The following is a 26,179-nucleotide window of genomic DNA, read 5'->3' on the forward strand; positions in this document are numbered from 1 at the left end:
GTATTTAAACCAATAGGCTGCAACATCTTAGGACATCTAAGCAGCAGAAACAAGCACCAGAAACATGAGTGTAGTGGGTGCTTTTTACATGCCACCGGCACAGGTGCCAGACGGGGCTGACAAACGGCCACGGTCGGATGGTGTTTTTTACGTGCCACCGGCACGGGGGCCAGGCAAGGCTGGCAACGGCCACGATTCGGATGGTGCTTTTTACGTGCCACCGGCACGGGGGCCATGTTTTTAAATGGCTAATATAGCTCTGCCACTGCTTATAGTTGTGATCTATCAAGTGAATATCAGCCAAATTAAAAAATATTTTTGTTGTTTTTGTAGAATCTCAGAAAATAATTAAAAATTCACATTTTTTATCAAATTATTTTGTTATATTTGTCGTGAATGGAATGTATACAATACTGTGATAAACGAGCTTTTGAGGATGTGTAATTATATTTTTAATGTCTTGTATGTGTACACACACACACACACATTTTATATGTTTATCTATTTATGTCTATCAGGCAGACTGGCCATTAAGCAAATTTCAAACAATTGCAGTGGAATAGTTACAGTGGCCAGACAACACTAGCATACTGGAAATTTTGAAACTCCAAGTAGTAAAAGTAAAGTGAATTTAACAGTTTTTCATCATCATCATCATCATCATTTAGCATCCGCTTTCCATGCTAGCATGGGTTGGACGGTTCAACTGGGGTCTGGGAAGCCAGAAGGCTGCACCAGGCCCAGTCTGATCTGGCAATGTTTCTACGGCTGGATGCCCTTCCTAACGCCAACCACTCCGTGAGTGTAGTGGGTGCTTTTTACGTGCCACTGGCACAGGTGCCAGGCGAGGCTGGCAACGGCCACGATCGGATGGTGCTTTTTACGAGCCACCGGCACAGGGGCCATGTTTTTAAATGGCTAATATAGCTCTGCCACTGCTTATAGTTGTGATTTATCAAGTGAATATCAGCCAAGGTATCTAGTTTGAATTAGGTGAATTTTACTTAAGGTTAAATTCTTGATTGTCCAGTGTTGAATACATATAATTTCTAATTATTTTTCAATTTTACATTAAAAAAAAAAAAAAAAAAAACAATGGGCTATAGCTGTGCACAGTTAAGAAGTCTGCTTCTCAACTATGTGGTTTCAGGTTCAGTTCCACTGCAGGACACTGGGCAAGTGTCTTTTATAACCTTGGGCCAACCCCAAAACCTTGTGAATGGATTTAGAAACTGAAAGAACCCCAATATGTGTGTGTGGATGGGTGAGTACGTTGATAGGTAGGTGGGTAGATTGTGTGTGTGTGTGTATGAAGGTGTACGTTTGTGCTTATGATGAAAGGGTTTCCAAGTATAACCATGCTAGTCTTTGATAGTGTACCAAGAAACACGCCCTTCAATGTGTCCTTTTCCAGATTGTATTGTGTAATTTAAGAGAGTTTGGGGTATTAATTGCAGCAAGTTAAAGGCCCATGTTGAATTGTAGCAAATTGATAGCATTGAGTAAAAGAAATCAACCACAAAGTCAATTTCCACGTGGAATTGATCCCCTGTAAAGACAGTATAATTTTGAATCATTTGAGCACTATTAAGTCTCTTCTATACTAAGAATCTCTGGATATCATCAGTTTAAAAAAAAATTTTTTTACTTGTTTCAGTCATTTGACTGCGGCCATGCTGGAGCACCGCCTTTAGTCGAGCAAATCGACCCCAGGACTTATTCTTTATAAGCCCAGTACTTATTCTATCGGTCTCTATTGCCGAACCGCTAAGTGACGGGGACGTAAACACACCAGCATCGGTTGTCAAGCAATGCTAGGGGGACAAACACATACATACACACACATGGAAGGAAAACGTTAAACGATGATGATGATGATGATGATGTATGTTGGGTTTGGTAAGTATATATATATATATATATATATACACACATATATACGACAGGCTTCTTTCAGTTTCCGTCTACCAAATCCACTCACAAGGCATTGGTCAGCCCAGGGGATATAGCAGAAGACACTTGCCCAAGATGCCACGCAGTGGGACTGAACCCGGAACCATGTGGTTGGTTAGCAAGCTACTTACCACACAGTCACTCCGTTGATTATATATGATTGTCATCTTCAGGTAACATATCCAACCCCTCCCCCACCATTCTTATCACCATCCCCATCCTCTCTCGTAGCAGAACTTGTAATACAGGATTTCCATCAGATCTGTTCACATCAGATACACTCCCACCATCACCTTCTGTACTGCTAGCATTCACCCCCTTTCTCTCAAGACACTCATGATTAACACACACACACACACACACACACACACACACTTACTACCAAAGGTGTAGCTGCCAATTACTGTCTCCCCCTATTAACCCCTGTCATTACTGTCTCTTCCTTTATTCCTTCCAGCACTGTTTTGTTTCTTCTATTTCTCCTCCTCTATCACCTTCTCGCCTTAATTCTATTTTCTTGTGTCATACTTTTCTTGCTTCTTTCACTGACTCAGCTTAAGTCTCGTCTCTTATACTACACAAGATACAGCTCCTATTCAGTTTTCCTCGGTTTATTTGTACTCCATCTTCCATGTATAACTCTTTACTCTTTTACTTGTTTCAGTCATTTGACTGCGGCCATGCTGGAGCACCGCCTTTAGTCGAGCAAATCGACCCCGGGACTTATTCTTTGTAAGGCCAGTACTTATTCTATCGGTCTCTTTTTGCCGAACCGCTAAGTGACGGGGACGTGAACACACCAGCATCAGTTGTCAAGCAATGCTAGGAAGACAAACACAGACACATACATACATACACATATATATATATATATATATATATATATATATATATATATATATATATATACAGGTATATACGACAGGCTTCTTTCAGTTTCCGTCTACCAAATCCACTCACAAGGCATTGGTCGGCCCGGGGCTATAGCAGAAGACACTTGCCCAAGATGTCACGCAGTGGGACTGAACCCGGAACCATGTGGTTGGTTAGCAAGCTACTTACCACACAGCCACTCCTGCGCCTACCTTACACATTCAGCAATGCATGCATGCATGCATACTTCAATTCTTTCACAGTTTTCACAAGTCTGCATCAAAGCCCTTCATTTCACTATCATGCAGTATTATAGTTCATACTCAAGTATAATAGAATATGCCTTTTAAACAGAGAGTGAAATACTTAGTTACCAGCCAAAGAAGGTAATAGTCTCATTAACTTTTTCCGTCCTGTTCTTGTTCATTCTTATATACCTTTGGAGTATCCAATGCCACTGACAATTTAGATCACCTACGGCAAAAATTGTCAACTACTACTAAGGAGCCATCCAGACATTTAAGAGAATCTATTTCATGTGTACTCTGTACTGACAGCACCTGAATATCTGATGTTTACATTCTCTGTTAGCTCACCTTTGATCACACCACGTACTATGTGTCCATAGTTTATTCTGAGTATATCATATGGAGTTTCTACTTTTCTCCATATAGAGCTTGGCCTGGCCCCTGATAGCATTAGAAACCTACTTTTCTCCTACTTCCCAAAACTCCTAGTTTCCTTAGCAAGCATGAAATTAAACCAAAGGTCTTCTCCAAGCCGAGTACTTCTGCAGTTTCACTAAGAAAACTGCATCAGTAGTACCTCTCTCTGATCAATTGTGTTGTAACTCATTCAGAAATTGTAAAATATGGTTAGGTTTATGTATATACATGTATAGATATATGAATGGATATGTGAGTATATACAGTTGCAGCCAAAATGTTCAGAACGGCATTGTTTTCTCCAGAAAAGTAGGTATAAGTTTTTATCAAAGTTGTTTTATATTTTATAATTTTCACAGACAATAAATACAATATTAATTGTTATTGTCTGAGATTTTGGTGTAATTTGAGAGGATAATACAAAAGTTATGGATGATTTAGTGATTTACTGCAAAACCCATGGCGGCCAAAATGATCAGAACGGTTGCTTTTACTCCATGTTTTTGTATATAGAATATAAAACAACTTTGATAAAAACTTATACCTACTTTTCTGGTGAAAACAATGCCGTTCTGAACATTTTGGCCGCAACTGTATATGTATGCATTTATCCAACCACACGGTCAAATTCACTGTTATGATGTGTTTGTGGATTTGTGACTGATGCTACTTAATTTGAAAAAAATTAGACATGTTAATTTTGTTTTTTATATATGGAAACGATTAAGCTTTTAAGCTCACGAGTCAAAAATACGATCCATGCTTGTGGTTATGTAAGCTGGATATTTAGTTTAAGCCTAGATAAAAGTTTTAAAATTAGTTTCCTGATTCATAAAATTTATGACTGACAGTCACATTAAGAGTAGTGGTGGGGTTAAAAAACATGATTTTTGTCATGACTTTGGCATTTCTAAATCAAAGTATAATGTGTATGAGTGAAAGGAAGACAATTTAGTTCACAACAAATAAAACAATGATATAAAAAATGTACTTTGGAGATAGTATTAAATGGACAATAAAAAGGTCACAGCATAAAGAGTTGAGAGTTTATGCACCGAGTTAGTTCAGAGTATAAATGATATAAACAAATGGCAGCATTGTTATGAATGGTTTCAGGAAACTTAATGTCAGATAGGGAGGATTCCGGAAAAATCAATGTACTTCAAAAAAAACCGGACAAACTAAAAATGAAAAATTTTTTTTAAAAATGTGCAGTGACAACCAGATAGCATTTTCTAAATACTACAGTGAAAAAATTACAGGAAAAAAAAGCACCAAAGTTTCTTTACTAACTGGAAAATAAATTAAGCTTGGTAATCAGTTAAGAAATAAGAACATGCTAAGTTGGACTATTTGAAAGATCAGCAAATGCTTTATAAATATCATCATCATCGTTTAACGTCCGTTTTCCATGCTAGCATGGGTTGGACAGTTCAACTGGGGTCTGGGAAGCCAGAAGGCTGCGCCAGGCCCAGTCTGATCTGGCAGTGTTTCTACAGCTGGATGCCCTTCCTAACGCCAACCACTGTGAGTGTAGTGGGTGCTTTTTACGTGCCACCGGCACGAGTTCAAGAATCCATACAATAAAAATAACACCAAGTCAGCATATAAGAGTTTATCACTTTAACCCTTTAGCATTGAAATTAGTCAAATGCAATTCTTATTCACTTTGTTTTGAATTAATCATGCATCACATCATAGTTTCAGGATGCTAATGATGTAATTGCATATTTTTGGAACAACATTGTAGGGTAAATGTGAGAGGCTGGATCTGGCCAGTTTGAACATAAAACAGTTTGGGCTGGATATGGCTAGTTTAAAACCAGTCAACATCATAGTTTGTTTCCCTTGCATGCACACAATTATACATAGTGTACATAGGAGTGATTGAAAAATAAGCATGTAGGCATCTGAATAAAGGGGACAGAATCTCTTAGATTAACAACAATCATCAGATTGTTAAAGGTTTAAATTGCCATGTGCATGTCCAATGATAGTGAAGCCCAGTTATAAACCACTCAGTCATATTGCCAACTCAATGCTAATGCATGTAATATACTACACACGCAATAGCTTTAATGTATTGTTGAGGACATTTTCCTGACATCTATGCATCATATACTCTCTTTTTCACTCTTTTACTTGTTTCAGTCATTTGACTGCGACCATGCTGGAGCACCGCCTTTAGTCGAGCAACTCGACCCCAGGACTTATTCTTTTTGTAAGCCCAGTACTTATTCTATCGGTCTCTTTTTGCCGAACCGCTAAGTGACGGGGACGTAAACACACCAGCATCGGTTGTCAAGCAATGCTAGGGGGACAAACACAGACACACAAACACACACACATACATACATACATACATACATATATATATATATATATACATATATACGACAGGCTTCTTTCAGTTTCCGTCTACCAAATCCACTCACAAGGCATTGGTCAGCCCGGGGCTATAGCAGAAGACATTTGCCCAAGATGCCACGCAGTGGGACTGAACCCGGAACCATGTGGTTGGTTAGCAAGCTACTTACCACACAGCCACTCCTGCGCCTATACAATGCACATTCTCATTTTTTTTTTCAATCAGCACAATAATTTAGGATTTATGAAAGGAAAGCTTTATATTACGCAGAACATGAAATAAGGGCTAGCTAAAAGTCTGGGAACAAGCATGGATAAGTTTAGGACAAACTTAAGAAAATGCTTTGGTCAGGTAAAGTGTTAATAATACTGAAAATGTTAGGATTTAGAACAAACATCCACAAAACGTATATGAATGAATAAAACACATCAGGAAACACTGTATTTTACAATATATATATATATTCATACACCCGCAAACAATAAGCTAGCAAACCTAGTAAAACAGAAATATTGGAATAAGCTGTTGCTCACATTATGAAGACTACCTCGCCAAGACTATCTCGAAAGAGTCCAGAAGCTGGTTACCCACATGGTTCTTGGTCTCAAGAATTTGTCTTATGTAGAAAGGCTGAAGACGCTCGACCTTTATTCTCTAGAAAAACGACAACTCCGTGGTGATCTCATTCTTGCTCACAACATCATAAGCGGAAAGTGTAACCTCTCGAAGGAGCTGTTCTTCACTCCTGCTCCAGAGCGTCGGCTGCAGGGTCATTCCAAAAAGCTCTATCTGCGACGATTCAATCTCAATCGAAGGAGAGGGGCTTTCTCCGTCCAGGTTGTGGATCCGTGGAATAAGCTGCCGGACGAGATAGTGAAGATGCTGACGACCGCTCGGTTCAAAGTCTCCCTTGACCACAAGTGGCGTGAACTCTTTACATGAACACCACCCTGTACATAACTCCATGTCCCCCTACATGGCCTTGCTTTTTTGCTTTTTGAGCCAAAAAATTAACTAATTAACTAAGTCATGCTGGAACACTAATACTGGATATTACTATACTTCAATGTCATATTTCAATATTTAATTGGGGAAGGAACATCCATAATATAAAGTACATTATCAGCACGCAGTGTCTTCAATACAATTTCAATTTCCACGTGTGGCAAGTTCTCTAACACTGAAATGTTTTAACTATAAGAAAGAAAGAAAAACAAAACCTATCTCAATTCATCTACTTTGTCAGTTTTTCTTAATATTGCCATAGGCAAATTATCTAACATTTCCTGTGCAAAGCTGCTTAACTATACAAATACATTTACTAGAAGTTGGTTTCAGCCCATCTACTTCAGTCATTCTGAGGAAAGAATGTACTTTATCATAGTATTTGAACTTGGAAAATTTAGTTATGCACCTTTACATCAAGTTCAGACCCTGAAGGAGTTGACTACATTTTAATTCTTCAAGACTGATAAAAATATCAGCAATATATTGGGGTTTAACCCTTTAGCGTTTAAACCGGCCATACCAGGCCAAAATTGTCTTCCTGTTTTATTCTCAAACCAGCCAGCTCTGACCTCTCACACCTACCCTACAAAGTCATTCTAAAAGTAAACAGGGACGTCGTCAAACTCTCAGAGTTACAAGATTCTGTACAATTAATTTAAAACAATGTGATTAAACAGGCTTTACATTTGACAGATTAATCTGAATGCTAAAGGGTTAATTACGTTGACTGTGTTGCTTGGAATACCCCATGTGGTGGTATGCCAAATCATTATTACAAAGGGTAGTGACTGGCAGAACATTTTAAGACGGTTACTCAGAGATCAAATCCAACCTGGGTTATCTTTGCCTTGTTGTCCTTCCTGGGTTAAAACAAGTGGCAGTTAAGTATCTGGACTGATTTCAATTGCCTGTATCCATCCCCCAAAGTTTATGACTTTATGCCAAGCCAAAATGCCTTGTGGCATTTAGTTACATCTCTACTATCTTTACACAGGAGTGGGAAAACAAAATATTTATCAAATACTGAAGTCACTTTAACTGACAATACTTTGTGATGTTGCAGGAAATTTATGAGTTTTCAACTGACAAAAACAGTCAACAGAATTACAAATCACTTCTTGAGGTTAATGTAAGTTTTTACAATTAGCTTTCATGCAAGAGAGAAAGAGAATGTAAACAGGAAATTAATTTTGTATAAGCAAATAATAAAGTCCACTCCCAACAATAACTTAGTTCTATATAAAGTAACACAGCAACACATTTCAGAGAGGACTAAATACTCTAAACATTTTTATAACATCATAGAAACAAATATATTAAAAAAAAAGCAGGAGTGGCTGTGTGGTAAGTAGCTCGTCTACCAACCACATGGTTCCGGGTTCAGTCCCACAGCATGGCACCTTGGGCAGGTGTCTTCTACTATAGCCTTGGGCCGACCAAAGCCTTGTGAGTGGATTTAGTAGACGGAAACTGAAAGAAGCCCGTCGTATATATATATATATAATATATATATATATATATATATATATATTTTATAGAAGGAGCTTCTACAGGACTAGAACTGTTTCATTCTTTTGAATGAAACAGTTCTAGTCCTGTAGAAGCTCCTTCTATAAAATAAATTAATTTACTCTGCTATGTATTGAGTACCTTATTTACTGTGGTTAACCCCGACTCAACCCGGGACCTACATATATATATATATGCGTGTGTGTGTGTGTGTCTGTGTTTGTCCCCTAGCATTGCTTGACAACCGATGCTGGTGTGTTTATGTCCCCGTTACTTAGTGGTTCGGCAAAAGAGACCAATAGAATAGCTACTGGGCTTAAAAAAGAATAAGTCCCGGGGTCGAGTTGCTCGATTAAAGGTGGTGCTCCAGCATGGCCGCAGTCAAATGACTGAAACAAGTAAGAGAATAAAGAGTAATACTGTTTTTGTAAATGATTTAAATTACCAGTAAATCAAATGTCGATGCTACACATGACCACACATGAACATGTTAGGTGTTTCACAAGTTTACAAGATAAATAAAATAAAAGCAATAGAAAGGTTTTCTTCGGACAAGTTATAACAAGCAGACTTTGAAATGAAGCAATGGAGGTTTCAACTTCTGAACAGAAGAAACATAAAATTCAATCCTGATGTCTATAATATCTACTGTCCATAACATAAATACTTAATTCTCATTTCAACAGTCTCAAGTAAAGGAGAAATATAAATATTTGCAGGGAAATATTTTCTAATATATTAAACAGAAGAGTGTGGAATTAAGTCTCCCACCTACGAGATACAATGAACTTCCAGTACTGAGTATGAACTTACAAACTTAACAGCTCAACTGTTTCCTTCTCTTTTACAAGATGAAAATAATGTTTTTGTATTGTATGGTTCATGAGGGAAGAGGAGTATACAGGAGGACACTTTCCACAGCCTCCAAGTCTAATAGAAGAGATGATGCTAACATCAAACTGGGAATCCAGTCCAAATGCTGAAAACAGAGTGGACTCTACTAAAGATATTTAAGGCACAGCTGTTAATCTGGGTAATGGATTAAATCTAACATCAAAGTAGGCCATGGTAGAATTTGAACTTGGAAGTCAAAAAGATAGGACAAAGATCATAAGGAATCCCATCCAATGTGCTAATTCTGCCAGTCCAGCATCTTAAATTGATACTTTTATTTTACTGACCCTGGATGAATTGAACTCCATTGCTCAATGTGAATTGAATTCAGAATGCAAAGACCCAACATAAATATCACTGCATTGTAGTGTTGCATGAAATATATTTACTGTCAATTGCAACTTGTAATTTGAATTTATTTTTATCTTGCATACCTATACCATTTCAAAATAAGTTCCAAAAATAAAACAGAATTAAATAGTTTATGAGAGGCGTAGTTTTGTGAGGCTTCTCGCAAGTTGACAGAAATTGACTTTAAAATTTTATACTGTGTGCCTTGTTCTCAATAAGGTCACGCAACCATCAACTTTTGAGACAGTCTTACTATTATTTTTGGGATAGGAGTTGAGTGAGTCATCATCATCATCATCATTTAGCGTCCGTTTTCCATGCTAGCATGGGTTGGACGGTTCTACTGGGGTCTGTGAAGCCAGAAGGCTTCATCAGGCCCAGTCAAATCTGGCAGTGTTTCTACGGCTGGATGCCCTTCCTAACGCCAACCACTCCGTGAGTGTAGTGGGTGCTTTTTACGTGCCACCCGCACTGGTGCCAGACAGAGCTGGCAAACGGCCACGAACGGATGGTGCTTTTTATGTGCCACCGGCACGAGGGCCAGGCGAGGCTGGCAACGGACACGAAACGGGGCGGTGCTGGCAACGGTCGTGAAACGGAAAGTTCTCTTACATGCCACCGGCACTGGTAACACATCTGCAATTTCCATTGATCGATTTCCATTGATCGATTTCGATTCTGATCCTCACTTGCCTCAATGGGTCTTCACAAGCAGAGTTTCGACATGCCACCGGCACTGGTAGCACATCCGCAATTTCCATTGATCGATTTCGATTCTGATCCTCACTTGCCTCAACACGTCTTCACAAGTAGAGTTTTGTGTCCCAAGAAGGGAAGGTATGCATACGTAGGCTGGCTCCATCCCATGTAGAAGGCCACGGGTTGTGGACTCACTTGTCCTGCCGGGTGTGCTTGCAATTTCTATTCTGAAGTAATTCACCTAAAACTGTAATCATTCTTAGAATGAATAAACTACAGTACATGTGGCTGCTGTCATTAATGATTAATCAATCAATATTTATTTTACATGTGATAAAGTCATTATTCTCATCATCACGTCTGCTTTTCATGCTGGCAAGTATTGTATGGATTATCATGTCCCAAGTCAGTTCTTATTTAGAGTTACTTCTTCCTAGACAGGTGACAGAATCATGTTTTGCTTGTATGACAAGTCATTATAGATTTGGCCTTTTGACCAAATCCCAACTGATTCAATCAGCTAGTAAAGTTTATGCATGCAGGATTGTGCAAAGAATGGAATAAAAAAAGTGCAAAAACACTTTATTCATCAGCACTTTCAAACCACTTGTGAAATGTGAAGCTGGTCTTCCTTTCTTTACTGTTGCAGTATCTTCTCCAATTGTACACTATCTTCCTGATAGACATGAATTTATCATCTGGTAACCTTGGACTTAACTAATCAGAGTATGACATAGATATATATTTGTTAAAATGATTGACAGTTAACAATACTCATTGTTATTTTTTTGATAAACAAGGTTAGATTAAAATGCTATCCTTTGGTGAACAATATCAATAACGTAAGTATATTAAATTAAAACTCAGTTAAAACTATTAAAAATCCAAAACTTAGGTCATGTGATGAAATCATTTTTGTATCAATAGGTATTACTCTTTTACTTGTTTCAGTCATTTGACTGCGGCCATGCTGGAGCACCGCCTTTAGTCGATCAAATCGACCTCGGGACTTATTCTTTGTAAGCCTAGTACTTATTTTATCGGTCTCTTTTTGCCGAACCGCTAAGTGACGGGGACGTAAACACACCAGCATCGGTTGTCAAGCAATGCTAGGGGGACAAACACAGACACACATATATATATATACATATATACGACAGGCTTCTTTCAGTTTCCGTCTACCAAATCCACTCACAAGGCATTGGTCGGCCCGGGGCTATAGCAGAAGATACTTGCCCAAGATGCCACGCAGTGGGACTGAACCCGGAACCATGTGGTTGGTTAGCAAGCTACTTACCACACAGCCACTCCTGCGCCTATGTATTTATTTTTTTTACTTTTGAAACTAAACTGAAGGTAGTTAATAGCAATTTTCTTTTTTCCTTAATTAGGAAAGGAGAGGAAGGGGAAAAACATCCAACTGTGAAGACCCTCACAGAGAATGGTAATGTCAATGCACTTGAAGTTCAGTGTGAACTTTTGTAGCTGATGTCCATAAGAAAAGTGTGTAAAATATAAGATTAAGGGGAAAGTGTTTAGTGTTGGATTTGCAGAGCGAGACAGTAAGAATGAAGATGAGAAGTGGGTACATTTGGTGAGCTTGAGTAGAAGTGGTACACGGCTTCCTACTGAGCATATGTAGAGAGAAGCAACATAGCTGTGTGCCTGAAGGTGAGTGCCTATCAGAGAAGTGGTCTTGTTTTGCATGAAATATCAGGTGATTGTATCTCGTGGATACAGTGACCAGTGTTCTAAGGGAGACACAGCTGAATTTGACAGCGGACCTGTAACTTGATCGAGGTATTCATTTTTTAAATTATTTATTTTTGCCTTAAAGAGAAAGCCTTAAGGATAGAAATATGGCAAAAACAATCATAATTTAACTTTTTATCAAATTCCTTGGTGCTTAGGCAATCTGATGAAATGAATGCTAATTTTCACAAGACGAATGATTATCATCTTAAAAATTTATATGAAACATTTCTCATTTGTATATTTGCAATGAATATTTTATGTTTTCTAAATTGTACTAACATAATTGCAATCCACTCCAATGAAAACCTATCTGTGCATAATTTGAACTCTTGCCATAAGCAACTCTAGCTCACTCTCCTCCTGTTTCTATTATTCTTTCTCTCATTGTGCATGTAAGTGGTCCTTTACCAATTGCCTGCTACCAAGCCTAGTTTGTACACCTCTGATGTTAATTATCTAATTATCTCTGTACACTGTAGAGAGTGACAAAAAAATTAACCAACCAATATTTATACTGGCTCTTATATACACATACATACACTTTCATTAGCAATGTGGAAAAAAGTCTTTGATTTCTAAAAAAAAAACCCACTTAATTGGTAGCTATTTTCCAAAATGATACTAAAATAATTTTGATTGTTTTAAATGCATTCATTTTCAAGGTATTACATTTAAACATTTGCTTCCATAATTATATAACTTGGCATTGTGCCAAAAGTTAAAAACTTTGTACTGGAATTTACAAACTTCACTAGCTGATGGGTGAATCAATAAACCCATCAGTCTTTAACTGTTGACATAATGAGTCTATGGTCCACATCTCATTGTTTTATTTAAGATAATGCAAAAAGAAAATGATACAAAAGAATGAGGGCATTACCGTACTACGCAGATTCCACTTTCTTCTCACTGAAAATTTAGTCCTTTAATCACAAAACAAAAGCACAGGAGTGATTCTGCGGTAAGAAGCTTGCTTCCCAACCACATGGTTCCGGGTTCATTTCCACTGTGTGGCACCTTTGGCAAGTGTCTACTATAGCCTCAGGCTGGCCAAAACCTTTTGAGTGGATCAGGTGGGCAGAAACTGAAAGAAACGTGTGTCTTTGTGCTTATTTGTCTCCCCCATCACTGCTTGACAACTGGTATTGATATTTACGTTCCTGTAACTTAGTGGTTCATCAAAAGCGACCAGTAAAATAAGTACTAGGCGTAAAAAAATAAGTACCGAGGTCAATTCATTCAACTAAAAATTCAAGGTGGTGCCCCAGTATGACCGCAGTTTGACTGAAACAAGTTAAAAGAAATTTGTTTCTTGCTCTTTTGATGGAAGGCACTTCTTTGGTATGTATGTATTTCAAAAGACCATGAAACTGACATGGTAATCTTGGTTTAATTAATAGAGCACTGTGTGGTAACAATAGTCACTTCATAGTCTTTTTCAAGGTTGTATGGAAGACCAACAGTTCCCCATACAGTAGATCTACCATCACACTACAAATTTTGTGCAAAGGCAGGCAAAAATGCTGATAACCAAGTTGAAAACAATGTCAATATTTGACCAATCCAAGAAGGATGAAAGGCAAAGTTGAACTCTGGATTTTATCTTAACCTGAATAATACTAAATTTAAAAAAGTCTATATACTTAGAAAAGTATACCAGTACCTCCGGGTAGCATGTATAATAGAGGAAGTGGGTGTTGTTTACTTATTTCTAGTCTGTTTTTTTTGTTTTGTCGATATGACCTTTTTTTTTAACTCGGAAAGGTAACTGTTTACCTTAAATACGAATACAATACTGTTTAATTTTTAAAATGACGTAAAATTACGTATTCTGCCTATATTAAAAGCAATCATAGCTAAAATTAAAATCAAACACCATGTTTAGCGCGACGTAATATATTTAAACCGACATTATAAAAGGTGTGGCATTAAAAAAAAAAAGAGATTTTTAATTCTAGCAGGCCGAGGTTCTAGTTCAGTTTTATTTGTAGTCAAGAGCACTTTTGCTAGAGTATTTACAGTAGAGTATTTACAGAATAAAGGAACTCAATAAACGTCTTTGTAATAATTCTTATTAATTTTTTTTTTTAAATTTCCTTAATAATTTCAGAAATTAGAAAAAAAAAACAACAGGTTATTGATCAGTGTTTTTTGAGTTACGTCCCTCATACAAAACAAGAGGACGGGAAGCATAGCGACCAAGTAAATATCCACACTCGTCAAATATCTTGCGCAAAAAAGATATGGTAAAGAGAATGGCAGCCGCTTGGAGCTGCTATTAATAACGAGAAAAGAAAAAAGAAATGATACAGTACAATTTTCGATAATTTACAGAAGTCAAGATATGTTTTCTCGTCTCGTTAAACAAATAAATTCTCCCCCAGTTAAATGATAAAATTTAAATTATCGTAAATACATCGCAACGACACGACTCCTACGTGGTCGCTTAACCTGCTAGAAATAATAATCCAAGTCTCTCAATCACAAGCTCCTTCTTAGAAAATAGGATACATTGCAGAATGTGGTCTTGTGTTCCCTACACACAGGATAAAAAATTTTTTTTTAAACGGTATGGTCACAGCTGGAATGACTTCCAATATAGGTCAATTCGATCAGTGCTAACCAAGGACTGAAAAACCCACCATTGCAATCACAAGCGAAAGAGTAGTAATTGTGACCGTCCCAACTGCTAGAAACAACAGTCAAATCTCCCTCAATCACATACTGTTGTCTTAAGAGGAAAGCGACAATAGATAATGTGGTCCGATTACACTGTCCGAAAATAAAAATAAAAAGGGGATAGGCACGACTGAAACGACTCTAATAATAGGCCTGCTCAATCAGTTGATTACGGACTAAACAACATCGCAAATGACGAAACGGGAGCCTCTGCGAGAGAGCTAAACCTGCAAGAAACAGTAGCCAAAGATTCTTCAAATGACATATTGTAATTCTATTTAATAGTGTAAAGCATCGATATACCAATGAGAAGAAAATGGAAACTGAATTTAATAAACTAAAAACAAATTAATGCAAAACAATAGAATCTTTTACTGCTAGCCCAACGGGTAAACTTCTTCTGTGCGATAAAATACAATGCATTGACAATATCATATTAAGCCCACAGGAAAGTTATCAATATTATTATTATTATTAAGGATACAAACGAGATAAGGGCGAGGGGTAATATTTGATCAACAAATTGTAAATAGAGCACTTGCTGTACTCTGCTGGGGTTTATTTATCAAGATCATTCATTGCTCCAGAGGCTTCTACAATGGGTGGTTGCATGGCTGGTTTATTGATAACTAGCAGTATCGCCCGGCGTTGCTCGGGTTTGTAAGGGAAATAACTATATAAGCACTTTTAGAGAGTTATAGCCAAAAGATAGCAAAAAAAATGCATTAAAAATGGAAAAAAAAATTATGGTAAATTTTTTTTTAAATCGTTGACTCATCGTAGACATTTTTAGAGTTACTTCCCTTATATAATAGCGAAAAAATGCATCAAAATGGAAAAAATGATGGTAAATTATTTTTAAAATCGTAGACTCATCGTAGACGTGTGCTAATACCCAGAAGGGCTCGATATGAATCACGACTATAAGATACCCGGTTTTGGTTAAACTGCACCGCAAAATGTGGGAGTAGTTAGGAATCTAAATCGTAGGAGACAGACACAAAACTTCACTTTTATATATAAAGAAGATATTAGTTATCTATTCAGACCAACTTCTGATAGTAGTACTAATTACTTGAAATAGTGATACACAACAACATAAATATAATCACGAGTCGTTTTGAGGTTGTTTTGTTTATTTAAAACGCTCGGAACGATAACAAAGTAAAAATGGAAACCGGGGAAAATATACACAGCCTCTGTTTATACACGCTGCTACATACTTTTAGCTTGTGTATATATACAACGCAGCTACCAGGAACACATATATACATAATACAACAACAATTGAGGAACGGCCTCCTCAATAGGCCGTTCGACCCACTAGAAAGAGCAGCCAGTAGTAATTCCGAAATTTAAGGAAAATTCCTTAAATTTCGGAATTACTACTATTTGTGGTTGGAGTCCTGGCTGCTCTTTCTAGTGGGTCGAACGGCCTATTGAGGCCGTTCCTCAATTGTTGTTGTATTTATTTATAGTCTGACTATTTCTTCTTTCTCACTAGACCGCTGGTGGCAAAATAATTTCTATTGAATTTTTTGCTACCCTAAATTGATTAACTGAATATATATACACAATATATATGTATAGGTCGTCATTGTAAAAAGATTTCCTTTATTTTATATATAGATTTTCCATCACAGTGGTTTAGTGAAATGAAATTTTATAACAGAGCCGACATATAAAAGAAGTATATGTCTTTGTTTCCATTTTTTATTTGACTTTTGAACCGTTTCGGTGTGTTACTTTAAGCCTTGATGTAGGATAAAGTTACAAGGTTTGTGTGTGTGTGTTGTGTGAAAACAAAAATGAACTAAGAGTAGTTAGTAGAATGTACATGAATATAAATAAATGCGGATATAAACCAAACGACATAAATATTTGATTCATTAAAAGTATCGCCGTCCCTAGAGGATATGTAACGATTGCTAAATGCCAGATGAGACCAACTCCACAAAAGAGAGGATCTTAAAACTAAAGCATTTTCCAAAGTTAACTTGCCATTAAGGGCTTATTGTCTGGAGATAAGAGGACAGACGTGGCCCTTTTTTCTTTTTTTTGTATATGCCTTAAGCCACTTTGTTTACTCGAGATAAGGTAGGGCAATTGTGCTAATGATGCCTGTAGAGGTAAGGATTGTAATTAATCAAGAATTTGTTGTATAGTACTAGATAAAGGTTGTACGGTTTGGGCTGAAATGTTTTTGACCTTAGGTTTTACTTAATTAGCGCCGATCTGGGATTAAACAACAATAAATAATATAGGAATTATCATCATTAAATCCAAAGAAAATATATTAAAGCGAGGTGGTATTTTGCAATGTATGTTCAGCGTGGCTGAGGTGGGGACAGTAACGTGCACTTTAAAGTCAGCTGTAGGCAATGATTTTTGTGAGGTCCGGGGGTGGCAAACAGAAGGGCCGTCCCAGGAAGCACACACTTTAGCTACGCTAGCGGCTAGAATGCCTATAAACAAAATTACACTCGATGGAGGATTAAACCATAACTTATTTCGGAAACGAAGGTGATAATTTGCACGGGGGTTCTAGTTAAACTAAAGTATTTTAATATCTCTAGCAGGAACAAAAAAAAGTTCATGAAGTGTTTACAAACAAGCTCCTTTAATAAGGATTAACCAAAAGTTACCCTAACTTCTATTCGATTTAATGTTATATCTAAAATAAATATATGGGAAGAAGAAAAGAAAACACCAGCCTCGACATAAATTGATCTTAAATAAACGAGACGTGGTGTTGGTAAACAACTAACGTCATTCTTAGCTTTTTACTGTGGCACAAAGCCACAAATTTGTAAAGAAGTATTATCGATTAAACTGATCCTAATAAATAAATCAGATCTTAAGTCCAGAGCAGAGGTGGAAAATAGTCAATGTAAAATTGGTAGGAATAGAAAGATAATATTTTTAAAAAGTCAAAAGGACAACAGGGAATTATTTACTTAAATGTTTTACAAACTTCTTAATTGTAGTGAGTAAGGAAGTCGGTTAGTGGTCGTTCGAACTGCTACAAATAATAACAAATCTACTAAAAAATCACACTTTTTTATTTTTATTTTTCTGTGTTATCAGGTTAGTGACATTTTTCTAATACAAAAGCTGGTTCCAAATTTTTGTCTTGTTTGCGTTTTTGTTTTTCTTTTATGTTATGTAAACTAAATAATATTAACAAGTTCGCCCACCTGCCTCGGTACTTCGTGAATAAAAAGCTGGAGCAAATATTTTGCAAAGTATATATTTGTCAACTCCCGAAACAAAACAATTCCGTTGTTCCCCACCAACCTAAGAAGACCAAGAATCCCTATAGCTGGCATAGCATGGGTAACCCTTTTCGAGAAGGGGACCGCATGAAACAAGTCTCATAATTAGGTGAGCTGCACTACTAATAAAAACTCAAGGTAATTTTTTCGTTATGCGTTGCCGTTCGGCAAGTTTCGCGGGCCAATAACTACTAACCTAAAGTGTTAAAAACAGAAAACGCAGTTGATAAGAGAGTCAATTAACGATACAATTAACGAAAAAAAAAATCAATTAAGATGTAAATAAATAAAATTAATTAAGTGTAGGTCTGTTGTGAAGCTACATGCACAATAACATCAATGAAAAACAAACTCACCGAGTATTCCCAGCCACACTAAAAATAATGAATTAAAAGACATATTTCAAGTGCTGGTGGTTAATACGTCAAATGCCAGCGAAGGTTGAAGCACGAATGGTTTCACAGGTTTGCGAGCCGTTAAATTGTATCAGTGATTAGCAGGGCAGTCATAATCATGTGACTAGGAAAGAGAAGATCATTTGATAATGACGTCATAGTTCGCTGTCTCTCTCTCTTTCATTCCTTCTCTCCCACTCTTTCTTTCTCTCTCTCTCTATCTTTCTCTCTCTCCTTCATTTTCTCTCTCCCTCTCTTTCTCTTTCTTTCCCTCTTTGTTCTCTTTCCCCTCTCTGTTCTTTCTCCCTTTCTTTCTCTCTTTCCCCTCTCAGTTCTTTCTTCCGCTGTTCTCTCTCTCACTCTTTGTCTCTCGTTTTCTCGCCCTCCTCTTTTCCTCTCTATCTCTCTCCCTCTCTTTCTCTATCTTTCCCCTCTCTGTTCTTTCTCCTGCTGTTCTCTCTCCCTCTCTTTCTTTGCCTCTCGCTTTCTCTCCCCCTCTCTTTCCTCTATATCTCTCTCCTTCACTTTCTCTCTCCCTCTCTTTCCCCTCTCTGTTCTTTCTCCCACAGTTCTCTCTCCCTCTCTTTCTTTTTCTCTCGCTTTTTCTCCCTCCTCTTTTCCTCTCTATCTCTCTCCCTCTCTTTCTTTCTCTCCTTCACTTTCTCTCTCCCTCTTTTTCTCTTTCTTTTCCTCTCTTTCCCCTCTCTGTTCTTTCGCCCACTGTTCTCTCTCCCTCTCTTTCTTTGTCTCTCGCTTTCTCTCCCTCCTATTTTCCTCTCTATCTCTCTTCCTCTCTCTCGTGTTGGCTTTGTTACCTCTACCTTTCAGATGGCATTTATTACGATTATATATTTCTTTACTACCCACAAGGGACTACACACAGAGGGGACAGACAAAGGGATTAAGTCGACCCCAGTGCCTAACTGGTGCTTAATTTATCGACTCCGAAAAGATGAAAGGCAAAGTCGACCTCGACGGAATTTGAACTCCGTCGAGGTCGACCTTGCCTTTCATCCTTTCGGGGTCGATAAATAAAGTACCAGTTATGCACTGGGGTCGATGTAATCGACTTAATCCCTTTGTCCTTGTTTGTTACCTCTGTTTGGCCCCTTTGTGGGCAATAAAGAAATATATATTACGATTATATTGATTGATTGATTGATTCTAGTTTCAGCTCACGAGCTGTGGCCATGCTGGGGCACCGCCATAATATGAAAAAAAAATTAGTAGGCTCACACATATACATACAAACACGCATCAAAAGCGAAACTTGAAATTTAGAAAAAAGTTGTGATTCATAAATTTACAAAATGCAGCTTTGTTTCCTCATAACATCCAGGAAAATGATACTTTTTAATGAAATTTTCTACAAATACCTTTTAGAGGATGTAGATTATGTTTCTATCGAAATTTAATATACATAAAAAAAAATTAAAAAGTGTGAAACAACCAATTTTTTCTTTTCTTTTTTTTTTTTTGTATATTAAATTTCGATAGAAACATAATCTACATCCTCTGAAAGGTATTTGTAGAAAATTTCATTGAAAAGTATAATTTTCCTGAATGCTATGAGGAAACAAAGCTGCGTTTTGTAAATTTTCAGCAACTCCTCTCTCGCAATAAATTCCAATATAATTAGAATCTGCTCTATCTGAAGCATATTTGTAAAAAAAATTAAATTTAAAAACATCCATTTTTACTTCCATTTTTCTGTGAGGAAACACTTGTGTTGGTATGTTGAGCTGCCTTGTATTTATTTACAAGCCCTTCGCATTCTGAGTTTAGACCCTGCTGAATAAAACTTTGACTTTCATCCTTTAGAGTCAATGAACTTCAATACCAACCAAGTACTGGAGTCAGTTTATGTTTCCATAATGCATGCTAGTGTGAATGGAATTATCATAAATTTTCATAAGACTGTTCCTCTCTCTACCTCTTATTGCCATTTTCATCTGTGGATACACTTTTTTCTGTTCATTGCTGAATGTTTCCCTTATTTTGCTCATCTCTGTCCGCTAGATCTCTTTTCATATTGCCCATTTTCTTCATCCTTACTTTGTCTCATTTTTTGGTGATTATAACATTTCATTTTACTCTATAAAAATATAGTCAAGATCAGTTTGTTGATGGCCACAGAAAAATACCATGTTCCCTGGCCCATATCACACTACAACTCATAACATGCACACTATAACTTGCAAGGCATGATCTATGAAAAATCTTTCACAAATATAGGTGCGGGCATGGCTGTATGGTCAAGAAATTCATCTCAAAATCACATAGTTTTGAAATCAGTCATACTTCATCGCACCTAGGGCGTCTTCTACTTTAGCTACGAATTGCTCATCAAATGTGTCTTTGTGTTTGCTTTACCCCACCCACACCCCCACCACTGCTTTAAAATTAGCTTTGGTTTGCTTAAGTACCTGTAACTTAGTAGTTCAGCAAAAGAGTAACAATGGAATCAGTAACGTTTGTAGCCACTTCAACACGGCCGTCCATTTGAACGGACTTTACTGTGATTTTTTAACCCTAAGAGGATATCTCCTCTATCTGGTGCACAGCTGCATCCGATATATTCTTTTTTACTCTAGGCACAAGGCTCGAAATTTTGGGGGAGGGAACCAGTCGATGAGATCGACCCCATTACCCAACTGGTACTTAATTTATCGACCCCGAAAGAATGAAAGGCAAAGTCGGCCTCGGCAGCATTTGAACTGCATCTGATATATTGCGAGCAGGTGAGTGAACCCGTAGCACCTTCTAGCGACAGGACCAGCAACCTAGCCTCGTTTTGGACTATTTCTGCCTCTCTTCAGGACTGGACACCTCGTCTGCTAAAGATAGCAGTAGCCTGCTTCTGCTTGCAATATATATAAATTCAAGAGACACACAGTCGCTGATTTTGCAACAAGCAAAAATGCAATGCTAGTTCTAAAATCTCTCTAAGAGATCAATGCAATATATAAGCAATGTGTTCGGAGGTGAGAATGGGTTAGATGGGTGCTGATGAAGGGATAACAACCCCGAAATATGACATATACGTTCATTACCCACTTTTGTCTTTGATCTCATTGTTTGTTTACATCTGACGTCTCCGTACGAAACGTAACAAAAATCAATGCTGGCTATAATTTCTGTAGAATATCTGTAGAAATAACCTTAACAAAATAATGTAAGAAGCACTGCTGATGCAGTAGAACATTTAGTATGCTTTTTAGTATATCATGTTTGCATAACAAACTACCATACACCAACAAATCATTAATTCAATAAGGTCTCTATACAAAGTATTGGAATTCCTACAGTGATCTTATTCACAATCATACATTTTATTTAATAATTTTTTATGACACATACCATAGTCTCCTCAGACATCGATTATTTTTATTTAATGCTTGACATAGTTTTCCTGTGGTTACGTAACATAAGTATTTGTAGTGTGAGTATAGCTGTCTCTCACAAACCAGTATAACTTGATGATAAGTACCTTGCTTTCACTAAATACTTTGGGTGGATCTATGTAGTTGTGAGCAAATACGTTGACCCTGTAGAACATCAAAGGTGTAACAGCTGGGAGGAGAGAGGACTACACCATCAGATAGCTTCTACTTATATCAACATGGTGGACTGGAGTAATGTGAAATAAAGTGCTTTGCTCAAGGACACAGCACACTATATAGTACAAGAAATGAGTTCATGACCTTCTGATCATGAGGTCAATATCTTAACCACCAGACTAAACACCATCACATTAGTAGCATACATGATCAGTGGCACCAGCACAGGTAGGGTCACCAAGTAACTTGCAAGACAAAGATCTTTTGAGAAGGGATGGGTCATTGGAGGCAGTGATCTTGTGACAGATGATGAAAGGTTTGAGTATGACAGAGAGATAGAAACAAGTATCTTGTACATGGTTTAAATACAAAATTGCTTGTGTTATTACATTAAACAAATAATGTTTTATTGCTGGACTATTATAACTCTTGACACAATATCTAAATATATAATAGGAAAAACTACTAATGGAAAAAAACAGACACATTTAAAGTGGCTATATCCTCCTTTATTATCTAGAAAACCACAAATGTACACATGATAACCTTATCTGCCTTGATTCTATTTAGATCAAAGCTGATAAGTGTAACAGAACAAATGATTTACTCTCAACAAGCTGATTTGTACCAATTGCACTTCATTTGTACCAATAATGCTTCTAAAATAACCATTAGGAGTATTCACAGGGCAGTTTCTCCTTCCTTATAAATTTGATATAAGTTAGAAAGCAATCTAAAAATATCTTCTGTTGTTGTTGTTTAGTCAAACCTACAGTCAAAGAAATTCCCATACTGACATCCTGGTTATTTATTTATTTTGCTATGAAAACAATCATTGACTAAATTCTAACAAATGTCACTAAATGTTTATCCTGGCCTCTTACAGAATTAGAGAAGCCACAAATCATTTTGTGAACCAGCCACTGTGGCTCCGAAAATGAAATAGTGCGGAATACTAATGTTACAGTCATTTAACAGATATAAACTCAAAGCCAATGATTCAAGTTGGTACATAACGTATTTGATGTTAACAATGCAGGCAATAATCAAAAAGACTCTCTCAGCTCTATTTAATTCACTGATGTCCATTCTCACAATCTGAAGCTGGCATTCAGAGCACCCATTATGTCACTAGAAAATTTAGATGCACCAAGATCACGAAATAGTCCAAAACTAGCTGTTTAAATTCTTATAGCTTATTATGTTGTTGTAAAATTATTTTTGCATTATTGATTTCTTTTTTGTTCATCCTGTTGAATTATTTTTGTCATTCAGTCTTGTGTTGAAATGAGAATCAGTGCTGCAAAGATGAGACATTGGTCTTCTGAAGAAAGTCTTCCCAGAACAATCTGCATATTAGTAGAACATCACTAAGACAAGTGGAGAAGTTTTCATATCTTGAGGCTGTATCCATGTGATGGGGAGAAGGAGCTTGAATGGGATACTAGAATTGTCGGTGCTGACACAGAAATGCACCAGCTCCAGCATTTGATCCTCAAAAGAGAAGAGGTTGGTGAAAAAAGCTAAATTCTCTATATTCAATTCAGTTTTTGTGCCTGTCCTCAATTATGGTCATGAATTTTAAGTAATGACTGAAAGAGTAAGATCATGAATACAAATGGCTAAAATTGGGTTCCTCTGAAGGATCTCTCAGGTAACATTATTAAGCATTGTGAATAGCTTGGAGATCAGAGAGTCACTCCAAGTTGATCTACCACTTCTCCAAATTGATAAGTCCCAGCTCTGGTACTACAGACATGTGATAAGAATGTCAAAAGAAAGATTTGCATAACAGGTTCCTCAAGCTAAGCTAACCGGTAGGAAATCTAGGGATAGACTAAGAATGAGGTGATTGGATAGCATCCATATTCTCAGTTGGTCATGCTTGGGAATCCAGCAAGAATTTGTAATAACAGTTGCTTCTAATAGGACATTATGAAGATGCCTGATGATTCTACTTCCATAACCCTCTGAGGAATAGTGAGTGGAGAAGACGAATGGATGATTAATTTTTATGTTGTTTAAGATTGGAATGTATAGTTAAGGAAATTTTGCTGTGTTTTCTAGCAGGTCAAGTGACTGTATAGAAGCTCATCATGAATTAAAACAATTAAGGGGCTTACTCAATAAATAAATCATAGTGATGTGGGTAGTAATCTAGCAAAAGTACATTAAAACAAATGAATACAATATTGTTATAGTAATGTTAATGATAAATAAATGAATGACATTTTTTACTGATGTTCAACCAGTTTTATTTACAGCAAATCAATGTAGTTTAATTTCATTCAAGACCAAATCTATGAAATAAATAAATAAACAGCGCAGGAGTGGCTGTGTGGTAAGTAGCTTGTCTACCAACCACATGGTTCCGGGTTCAGTACCACTGCGTGGCACCCTGGGCAAGTGTCTTCTACTATAGCCTCGGGCCGACCAAAGCCTTGTGAGTGGATTTGGTAGACGGAAACTGAAAGAAGCCCCGTCATATATATATATATGCGTGTGTGTGTTTGTCCCCCTAGCACTGCTTGACAACCGATGCTAGTGTGTTTATGTCCCCGTTACTTAGCGGTTCGGCAAAAGAGACCGATAGAATAAGTACTGGGCTTACAAAAGAATAAGTCCCGGGGTCGAGTTGCTTGATTAAAGGCGGTGCTCCAGCATGGCCACAGTCAAATGACTGAAACAAGTAAAAGAGTAAAAGAGTATTATAGAATATACTGTTTGTGAAAAGTAATGACATTTTTTTCAAATGCTCAGCCACCATTATACTCATGTGTCATTGAATCATCTCCACTCAAATACTTTTAAGTAACTATAGAAAAGTTCATCAACTTATATTTCCTAGCTCATGAGACTTACTTAATAGTTTTAACTATAATGTCATATTGTTGGGTGAGGCTTCACAGCTGGATCCAGTTCTTGCTATATACTACCGGTGTTGTAACATAAATCTATAGTGACAATTCATATTCAGTAAGTATGTCCCAGTACTATGCTGTCTTCACACTCCCAGGTCTCATTGCTATCACAACAACAATAACAGCAGCAGCAGCAGTGGCAGCAACAACAACAACAACAGCAACAACAGTTTGTCAAAGTTCCTTCATTCACATGCTGCCTGATGAAGAATCTGACAAATAGATAGAAATCTATCAGTAAGTTCCCAACTACATGGTTCCAAGTTCAGTTTCACTGTGTTCCCCCGTTCAGTTTCACTGTGTTCCCACTGTGTGACACCTTGGGCAAGTGTCTCTTTCTATAATCTTGGGCGACCAAAGCCTTGTGAGTGAATTTGGTAGGCAGAAACTGAAAGAAGCCCATTATGTGTGTGTGTGTGTGTGTATATATATATGTGTGTGTGTGTGTGTATCTCGTGTGTACCATTGGTGATTTTTTCCCTCTGTCTTCCCTTCTCTGGATCTTTCCTTCTCCTATGTTTCCGACGAAGAGCTCTGCTCGAAACGTTAAACCCTCCTTCTTTCCTTCTTTCCTGAGTGTCCAATAATACTATATTTGTTCCATGTCCTCACCTTGTTGTGTTTTTTTGTGCTTTTTTGTTTGGATTAACTTTACATATATATATATATATATATGGAATCAAACACTGGTGTTATTCAAATATTTATACTTCCGACATATGTTTCGGAGAAAACATTGGTATTACTCCAGAAGGAATAAAATGATGTAAAACAAGGCAATCTTCACAACAGCTCTTCATCATATGTGCAGTAATCACATTTAGTTAAAATGTCTTATTGATGTGTTTTGATTCTCTTTTTTCCTTGATGAGACAATTGCATTGTTTTACATCATTTTACTCCTTTTGGAATAATACCAATGTTTTCTTCGAAACATATGTCGGAAATATAAAGATTTGAATTACACCTGCGTTTAATTCCATTTATTTATTTATGTATGTAATACAAAAACATTTCACTAAACCCTGGAATTTCTACCTTTATAAGTAGGCTGTTACATCCTTGGTACTTATGTGAATTTTTGCTACCATGGGAACTATTTATTTATTTTTCCATGTTATTTGTACACGTTGAAAAAAATACACACACACACACACACACACTCTTTTACTTGTTTCAGTTATTTGACTGTGGCCATGCTGGAGCACTGCCTTTTGTCGAGCAAATCGACACCAGGACTTATTCTTTGTAAGCCCAGTACTTATTCTATCGGT

The 26,179-nt window shown here is 37.1% G+C and overlaps 1 protein-coding gene across 2 annotated transcripts in view; it reads right to left on the reverse strand.

Annotated features, from left to right (window-relative positions):
* LOC115209891 (prosaposin) overlaps positions 1-18,567 on the reverse strand; it is an 87,621-nt gene extending 69,054 nt beyond the window's left edge. For both annotated transcript variants that reach the window (XM_036498845.1, XM_036498868.1), the window contains exon 1: positions 18,386-18,567. In XM_036498845.1, the coding sequence (XP_036354738.1) occupies positions 18,386-18,428 (43 nt within the window). In that variant the 5' untranslated portion in view covers positions 18,429-18,567. The remainder of the gene's footprint in view (positions 1-18,385) is intronic.
* Positions 18,568-26,179: the final 7,612 nt, after the last annotated feature.

This window comes from Octopus sinensis, linkage group LG1 (assembly GCF_006345805.1).
Source record: "Octopus sinensis linkage group LG1, ASM634580v1, whole genome shotgun sequence".
Taxonomy (NCBI): domain Eukaryota; kingdom Metazoa; phylum Mollusca; class Cephalopoda; order Octopoda; family Octopodidae; genus Octopus; species Octopus sinensis.